The 9,283-nt window shown below is 34.2% G+C and overlaps 1 protein-coding gene across 16 annotated transcripts in view; it reads left to right on the top strand.

Moving 5' to 3' along the window:
• The first annotated feature begins 1,230 nt into the window (after positions 1-1,230).
• ap1b1 (adaptor related protein complex 1 subunit beta 1) overlaps positions 1,231-9,283 on the top strand; it is a 56,407-nt gene continuing 48,354 nt past the window's right edge. For 8 of the 16 annotated variants that reach the window (XM_087252337.1, XM_087252342.1, XM_087252331.1 and 5 more), the window contains exons 1-3: positions 1,234-1,546; positions 7,740-7,800; positions 8,449-8,554. In XM_087252337.1, the coding sequence (XP_087108463.1) occupies positions 1,523-1,546; positions 7,740-7,800; positions 8,449-8,554 (191 nt within the window). In that variant the 5' untranslated portion in view covers positions 1,234-1,522. Of the gene's footprint in view, positions 1,547-7,739; positions 7,801-8,448; positions 8,555-9,283 lie in introns of all 16 variants that reach the window. The other 8 variants (XM_087252344.1, XM_087252336.1, XM_087252341.1 and 5 more) reach the window with 2 other exon arrangements.

Genomic DNA, 9,283 nt, shown 5'->3' with positions numbered 1-9,283 from the left:
ATGTGGTAAAGAAGGAGCTGAGCCGAAAGGCAAAGCTCTTGATTTACCAGTCAATCTACGTTCCTACTCTCACCTATATGGTTATGAGCTGTGGGTCATGACCTAAAGGACAAGATCTCAGATACAAGTGGCCGAAATGAGTTTCCTTCGCAAGGTGGCAGGGCGCACCCTTATAGATAGGGTGAGTAGCTCTGACACTTGGGAGGAGCTCGGAGTAGAGCCGCTGCTCCTCCACATCGAGAGAGGACAGCTGAGGGGGCTCGGGCATTTGTTTCGGATGCCTACTGAATGCCTACCTATAGGGAGGTGTTCTAGGCTTGTCCCACCTGGAGGAGACCCAGGGAAAGACCCAGGACATGCTTGAGGGAATATGTCTCTCGGCTGGCCTAGGAACGCCTCAGGATTCCCCAGGAGGAGCTGGAGGAAGTGTCTGGGGAGAGCGAAGCCTGGGGTTCTGTTCTAAGACAGAGGTAAAGTTGGTGTTATATTCACATTTGTTTATTTAGAACTCCCTATATTGTTTACCATGTTACTTTGAATATTCGATCGGAATTAGCATGCAAGTATGACTTGAAAACAACATTAACACTGTTTATTTGACTGTGAACAATGATGAACTTTGATAGTCATTGGCTGCTAATTTGATTTCGCTGTTTAGAGTTTGCAAATAATACTAAATATAATTAAAAATATTGAATGATTAAATGAATGTAGGGCTACAGTTGTTTATTGTATTTTATCTTGTTTTATTGTAATACTGTTTTTCCCTCTTTCATTATCTTTTTAATCCTAATATTATTTTTATGTGTTTTTTATGTATTTATCAAATTATTCTCCTGTATATATATATATATATATATATATATATATATATATATATATATATATATATATATATATATATATATATATATGCATGCTTTATTTAAAATAATTACTTTACAATTTTTTTAATTCTTCATGTAATCTGCAATGCTTTATCAATACTTGACAAGTCATGCCAATGAAGCTCTTTTGAATTGAACTGAATTAAAAACAACAGGTTTACATTTGCAGCCATTCTGTAATGATTAATACGTACATTAAAACAAAGCTAACGGCATACCAATCGGTAGTTTGCAGTATCTTATACCTGTAGATAGTCGTGCATTTAACAGAGTGTGTAATATGAGCTGAAAACTCCTCAATGAAAACGGAAGACGGAAGTGTGAATCATATGATGACAAAACATGTAAGGTGGGAGGGAAGGAAGAAGGCCGACTTGTACACACTCACTCTTCACTTCGGTAAGCAGCGTTTCTGTGTTTAACTGAGGTACTGTGACTCGTCTCCGTTTATGTGTGGCTTTGGCGTTGAGGGCTTGGACAGCAATACAGTCCGCGAGATTAAAGGCTTAACAGTGCGCTCTCATAAGCCCTGATTAAGAAGGTCATGAAGCTTTAGCTCTGGAGCCGTTAGCATTCGGCTAGCAGACCCGTCGAGCATCTACATCTCCGCGAGCAGGTTCATTCATCGGACAAAAATGGAGTGGGCAAGTCAGCTTTGTGTGAGTTGAGGTCCATTTCGCTCGTGTAGTTAGACGAAGGGGTCGTAGACAGTTTAGGCTTTCGAAATTGGTTTGAAAATGGCGTAATAAACGTGTTTTGCTGGTTAGCTCTGGCTTCACCTGCAGCGAAGCGGTTGTGGTTTGTGTGACTGTCACCTGCTGCATCACAGTTGTGCCACGTACATTTTAACCAGTTTGATGTTACGGTTTAAAGATCCCAGCTTTTATGATGTTTCTGGTGGTTTAGTTTGTGCTTGACAGCTTTCTGACAGTTGACAGTTACTTTATCTGCACTGCTCCTGATAGGACGCCGCCTCACACGTTGAGAGAGAGATTATCAATTATTGTCAACCGGATGGAATGGCTGGAGTATTTATGGATATATACATATGTGTGTTTTTAAACTCTTTGCTATGTGCTTTACATTTGAGTCCAACTATTGATTATACAACCTTTTGGCTTGAAGGGATAGTTCACCCTAAAATGGATATTTACTCACTATTCACTCACCCTCAAGTGGTTCCAAATTTGTATGAGTTTCTTTTTTCTGTTGAACACAAAAGAAGATATTTTGAAGAATGTTATAAGCTGGTAACCATTGACTTCCATTGTAGGAAAAACAAATACTATGGATTCAAGTTAATGGTTTACAAAACATACTTCAAAATATCTTGATGACAGAATTTTCAGTTTGGGGTGAACTATCCCTTTAATGTTAGTTTTCAGTGCTAGGCATTCCTACATATTTGCAGATGGCTCTTTAGCCATCAGTTGTTGTAAAGTTCACGTTTTTGTTAATAAATCTGTGGTCTTCATAGAATGTTGCAGCCATTCCAAATTTCATTTAAAACAGCATTTGTTCGTTTTGAAAGTTCAGAAGAACAGTTATTTATTTATTTGTTATAGAAACATTTTATCTTGACTGCTTTTCCAAAACTGTTGTACCTAGTTTTACTGCTAACGTTACTTTTAATCAGTTTAATGCTGAATATGCAATAACTGATAAAATGTTGAATTTCTAATAATAATTTCTGCAGAAACTTTTGTTCATGGCATCTTTTTTTAAATATGTGTTTAGACGGTGTAGTGAATTTTGTATGTTTTAGTAATCAAATACCACAGCAGCTCTTGATTAATAATGTATGCATGCTAAGAGTTTAGTGTACTGACAGTGCTGCCTTTAAGCTTGTTGCACACTGTATGATTTATAATAGTGCTTTTACATTGTTGCTCATCCTATATCTTCTCGTCTTGCTAAGCAGTTTCAGTTTTCATTAATGGCATTATGGAGTACTGTCAACACTTGTTAAAAATGTACACATGCAAGAAGGCTCATCTGGAGTTTTACAGCAGTCCTTGATGCATTCAGTTACAGTGCTCTGCGTTCTCATGCAGAATTTAAGTGGCACTTAGCAAACTCAAACAACCTCTGGGATTATCTTTAATAATAGCTTGTCTTGAACAGAAATATGAGGGGGGAAATCAAGATAGGTGGTCCAACAATGAATCAATTTTAACTTTCTTCAAGAAAAAAATATTTAGTTTTTAGTTATCCAAAATTAGAAAATTCTGTTATTAATTTTTCACCCTCAACATGTTTCAATAGACTGAGAAAAATATTTAATGTTCTAAACACAATTTAGGATATTTTAGATGAAATCCTAGAGCTGTCTTTTCCCCTATAGACAGCAACAGTTTTGAGATGTTCAAAATCTAGAAAATGAACTGAGCAATTCCATACTGATGTCAATCTTACCATGAAAAAAATTTTTCACCAATATACAGAAACCGTTTTTACATTTTTGTGCAACCATTTTACATTACTTAAAAATACTCAAAAATGTCTGTCATTGTTTTCAAACTATTATATTTGATTTACCAAAGTCACAAAATTGCAATTTCACTTCTGTCACATCCATAATGAAGCTTCCCCTTATAAATGCAAAAATGTCAAATAAAATAAAAGCAATCATTTTGTTCTATATAAAGCAAACTCTTATCCTTTTGATTAGCATTGTTTCTTTTGGGTTGTGCAGTTTAATTTACAGGTTTTCTACAAAGTATGTTGTATACTGTAAACTTGCTAACTTTTTTGGTCGCATCCACAACGTATGTTTATTTTTCTCATTTAAAACAAAACATGTTTACAGATTGATATTTTTCTGATATCTTAACTCTGTGGTTAGTTGTTTTGGAATATATAAACAATTGCTTCAATATAATGTTAACGTATACATTCTTTGTAATTTTATGTTTTGAGTTTTTACTGCAAATGTCAAATCCATAACGCTTGAATTGCTCAACTCAAAACATTGGGAAAAAGTTTTGTTACTTAAATGGTTCAACTGTAACCATGTGATGCTTTAAGAAGTTCAAGATTTTTATATTTGTTTTGCGTTTTAGAGAAAGAAGAAAGTACATTTCAGCTTTGGATGAACTCTTCCTTTAATGTTAGTTTTTCATATTAAGCTTTTATATGTCATTGCCGATAGCTCTTTAAAAAAATGAAACTGTAGTTACCACTGTTATTGTAAAGATCCAATGTTTTGGTCACATGATTTGGTCTTTGTTAAATCTTGGACTTTTCTGGACATTTATTGGAAGTCTTAATGGCAGCCAGGATACAAGTTATACAAATTCAAATACAAAACACTTTGCACTTGCAGCATGCAGTATATAAATAGGATGTAATTATTCATTGTTAAAGCTACAAACCTTATTTTTTGTGCCTAAATGCTTTTAAACTCATTCAATATGTTTAACAGGAAAAAAACAAACAAATGCAAATTCTAAATAATAACTGTACAATGGTTTAATTTTGCAATTAATCTACAAACTACATGCATCCAAAACTGTGACTTCCGGTCAAAAATAATTCCTACTTCACATTGATGGTCCTACAATGTGACTTGCAGATGTTCACACAGTGATTTTGATGCTGAAACGATGTATTTTACTACTAATAATTGCGTAATGAGGTTTTATCTGTGCTGGTTTTGGTTCGCTTGGGGATGGTGGTCATTGGAGAGGCCCACTGATCTATTTTATAGACATCAGGAGATGGCACACTGGAGATGCCTCAGAATTAAGTGAATTGTTCAGTTTAATTAAACGTCTGTTGGCAAGCATGACAAACAGATTTGGTTCAAGGATCAGACGATTTGCACAGTGCGCACCCAGCTATCTGTGAGTGCTGCTTGTCATTCTTCAGGTGGCAGTTAGACTGGTGTGAATGTTAGTAAGTGCTATATTTCACAGATGAGGTGTGATGACCCTGTTTACATGCAAACGGTGAGCAGGGTTATTGAGGCGCTCAGATCATAAGCTTCTTTATTATAACTGTCAGAATAAACATTCTGTATTGTTATATAGTTAAACAAAAGAAAGAAAAGGCTGGCTGTAGGTTAACAGGTTCATGGATGGTTTAGTGAGATACAAGGTTAAAGATACTCTGTATTTTTTTAGGTTGCTGGTAATACTTTAAAATAAAGTTCATTTAGTTTGGGTTAGCTAATGTGCTTGTTTACTAACGTGAAGTAAGGATTAGGACTGCACAATATATTGTTTCAGCATCGATATCGCAATGTGCACATCCGCATTAGTCACAACGCTGGATATGCAGTGTTGAGTTATAATGATTATAGCTGACCAGGAGAAACAGTTCAGAACGCTTCAGAATTGTGTAGTAATTGAAAAGTTTAATCATAACTGAGTGAAAGTTAATCATTTGCATATGTTTATAAGGCCTGACAGAGCTCAAAGTATTCAGACACAAGAATTTCTACCCTTTGTAACTTTAATAAAGAATAATTTTATTGAATTATTTATACATTCATTTCTTTTGCAGTATTTTTTTTTACATTTGATTATTCAAAATCTGTACCTGAATACTGTTTGACTGCCCTGAAAACCACAAAAAACGCTATTTAATCACGCTTTTGTCTTTACTCTTTTGTATTCATCCTATAATGCTTTTATTATATTTTATGCATAATTAACTTTCCTGCAGAATTATCCCAATCAATCTAATGTATGTGTGTGAATAAGAGCGTATGGATGTTTCCCAGTGATGGGTTGTAGCTGAAAGGGCATCCACTGCGTAAAACATATGCTGGATAAGTTGGCGGTTCATTTTGCTGTGGTGACCCCTGATTAATGAAGGGACTAAGCTGAAAAGAAAATGAGTGAATCTAATTTAATCAATTCTTCCCAAATAGCAGTTTTCAAGTCATCTGATGAAATTATGTATTTTTGCAAAATGTCCATTTTTTCCAATATTGTGCAGCCCTACTAGGATTAGCAATTTGTTTACAGTATGTATTCATTATAACATTTATTTTAGTTTATTTGCAAAAGCGGATAACTTAACATGATGTTTTGTTGTTCATTAAAGGGTAAAATTGCACCAAAAATGATTTGTGAAAAATAGTAAAACTGGAGCTTTTTAATCATTTTCAACAGTCATGTTTTTACTTTGTGTATATCACAAAGTAGTGACTTCTGAAAAATTCTAAATGCTGTGCTTATGAACTCCCTTATATGTTGTTTATGTTAGTAAATACATTAGCTAATGAAACCAGAAGCGCACAATATAAAGTGTTACCGTGTTGCTGATATACTGATTGTCTTGCACTTCACAAAAATGCAATGAATGTGGAATTATTTAGTAACCCATGTCACTGCTGAATTGCACTAATTCAATAACAAGACAAAACAACACCATCTCATGGCAATTCGTAACTTTTTGATTTCGTGGCTAAATTCTATGAATTCATACAATCTCATTCATACAGGTGCGATTTGCTCATCCCCTAATGACAATTGGGATTTAGGTTGAGGTTGGATACCACGCCTCCTTTTGAACTGATCTGAGATCGATACGCGTGTTGTGCAGGACAGATTTATCGATTCTCAAAATCATGATCAGCACAGCAGCATAATAACATCATCTGATGAATATTCAATTATCCATGTGAGCAAAATTACATAAAATTAGTATTAACGGTTACTTTAGAGCAAATATTTCTTTATTATAAAATTGTTATTCCTTTAAAAAAAAGTCAAATATTGTGCATGTCTTTTAATCATACACTAATTGTACTAAATAGTACCTTAAAGTAGTATATGTTTGTAGCTGAAAAGCCCATATTAATAAATGTCCTCTTTGAACCCCTTGGGGAGAACCACCTCTTGACGGTCTTTCTAGGTCCTACTTTTATTTGTACAGATTGCATAGATTTTGTATTTTAAAACTTGTATGTATATAATAATAATAATAATAATAATTATTATTATTAATATGATTTTTATTCATTTTTTTTTTTCCAAGTGTATATAACTACTAATGTCAGAAAATTTCAGCATTTGGTACATGCTTTCAGTATTACCTTTGCTTGAAAAGAGCTGATCTAATCCTGTTTATATGAAATAAGCCTGCTCCGGAGCAGGTTTAAGGTACTTTTGCTTTGAAAACATCTCTTGGATGAGTTTTGAAGTACGAAACGATCCTGGATCGTGTCAAATGATCAGTAACCAAATCCAGCTAACTGAGTAATCCACATACGGAGAACTGACCTCTGGTCATATTCATACTTGTTTGTTTAGGACATTACCTCTATATTTAGCATGGACGTAAAATGATCAAAAGTAAATAAATGAATAATTAAAAATAAAATAGCTGTTTTTATTTTAATGTTTTAAAATAATATTTCACAAAATTGCTTTTAGTTTTTATACTGTACTTTGTACTGTAAGTTTTCAAAAGCATTCCAAAATCATACTCCACTTAAACTTTTATATATTAAAAAAAAAACTTGTCATCAAGTCAGCTAAATTCAATGAAATACTGTTGTTTCTTTTCCTCTTAAAAGACCTTTCAGGTGACGGCGAGAGTCTAATGTTCAATAACAGGAAATGGGAAACTCTTCACAGCACATTTAGAGACAGAGAGCAATCATTGCACATAGAGAGTGTAATTTGCTGACCAAAAGAGAACAAGAAGCTTTAGCAGTGTGTTTCTGCACAATGTTTTTCTCGCTCCACAATCTCTAAGAACCGTCAGGGAAAGGATCAGCAGGACGGGGGACTGCACTTCCTCTTATTCCCCTTCGCTTGCACTTTTTTCAGTATCCCACCTCCCTTTAGTCTCTTCCTCAATTTTCTTATTGTCTGCTTTTTGTTTGCTGCTCTGTAGGAGAACCGAGGCTTGGGATCCAAGATGACAGACTCCAAATATTTCACCACTACCAAGAAAGGTTTGTTATTTTTCAGTTTTTGCATTCAAATACAGCGGTTTTAGAATTAGCGTATCGTATTATGTCAGAAGTTTAATCATTTACTGTGTCTGTTTGGTCATTAACCCCACATTACACATTTAAATGCAGATATACTGAACTACATTAAGCACCATTTTAGATATTCATGCTCCGTTTCGTTCACAGTACACTGACATTAGTTGTAGAGTTTAATGAGGCTTACGTCTGAATAAGATTTGGAGTCTCTTGCTTTATTTAGATTACTTCCAAACACATGATTAGGCCTGTGCACATTGTGTTTACTGCAATTTAAACCACACAAGCCAAGAAAGTGTACACAGAACAAGGATTTAATTAGTACAACTACTTTTTTTTCCCCTATTTGTCTTATTTTTTCTTATGTATACAACATATGTTTACATTTGCACATATAGGATATCATATGTGGCAGAAAGAGTATGTGTATGTATGTGTGCCTAAGGGTGTGTTCTGATGTATGATGATCTCTGAAATGTATCTAATGTAAATGTTATACAATTTGAGAAAAAAAAAAAAACTTTACTAAAAAAGTTTTTCTGTACTTGCACTGTTTATTGAATGCTCTTCATTCTCACTCATAATTGTTTGTATGTGTTTTTGACTCTTCAGGAGAGATCTTTGAGCTGAAGGCAGAGCTCAACAGTGATAAGAAAGAGAAGAAGAAGGAGGCTGTGAAGAAGGTCATTGCATCTATGACCGTTGGAAAAGATGTCAGGTATGAAATGCTGTTTTTCTTTTACAGAATATTTGCTTTGGGAATTTTTTTAGTGCCAATACTTTGCTGGTTGTCTTAATGAATGATTCACTGTAGCATTAATGCATATCACTGCATATTAAAAAAAAAAAAGTATTCTATAACATTTTCAGGAAGGGGAAATAGTACTGTTTAGTGTGCGATATTACTTGTAGTCTATCAAATCTTTAAATAATAATAATTAAAAAATCTAATCTAAGAGTTCGCTAAACGCCACTTCTGCCAAAAATGAGATAATGATATTGAGAGAATATTTTAGGCACGTAGTACGTTCAACAAATATTTCTGCTTCAAATCATTTAAATTGCAGCATCAGCGCATTCAGAAATAACAGTTTGTTTGCAAAAGCCTCTAAACGCCATTTGCATTTGAAAGCAAAAGCCGCTATATCCCGGGAGCCAATCAGAAAGCAATCAGAATTTACTATACAGTAAACGGTGACTCCATTTCATGAAAGGCGTAGTTAGACAAGATACCGTTTGTTTGTTTGTTTTTTCTCCACGTGAATGCTATGACATGCTATAAACAGAAGAGATGAAAAATAGATGTTACGATCAAGACCTTAAGTATGGTTAGGATGAATAAATGACAGCTTCTCTCGGTCTCTCTGACACTTTTAGATCCTTTTTGTTGCACAGTAGCCTATTTGTGTTTTATTAAACTATATATAACTATTTTTAAAACATAAAT

This window comes from Danio rerio, chromosome 5, assembly GCF_052040795.2.
Source record: "Danio rerio strain M-AB ecotype USA chromosome 5, GRCz13ab, whole genome shotgun sequence".
Classification (NCBI taxonomy): domain Eukaryota; kingdom Metazoa; phylum Chordata; class Actinopteri; order Cypriniformes; family Danionidae; genus Danio; species Danio rerio.
Note: the sequence above shows the minus strand (reverse complement) of the source record. Positions and strands in the feature narration are given on the sequence as shown.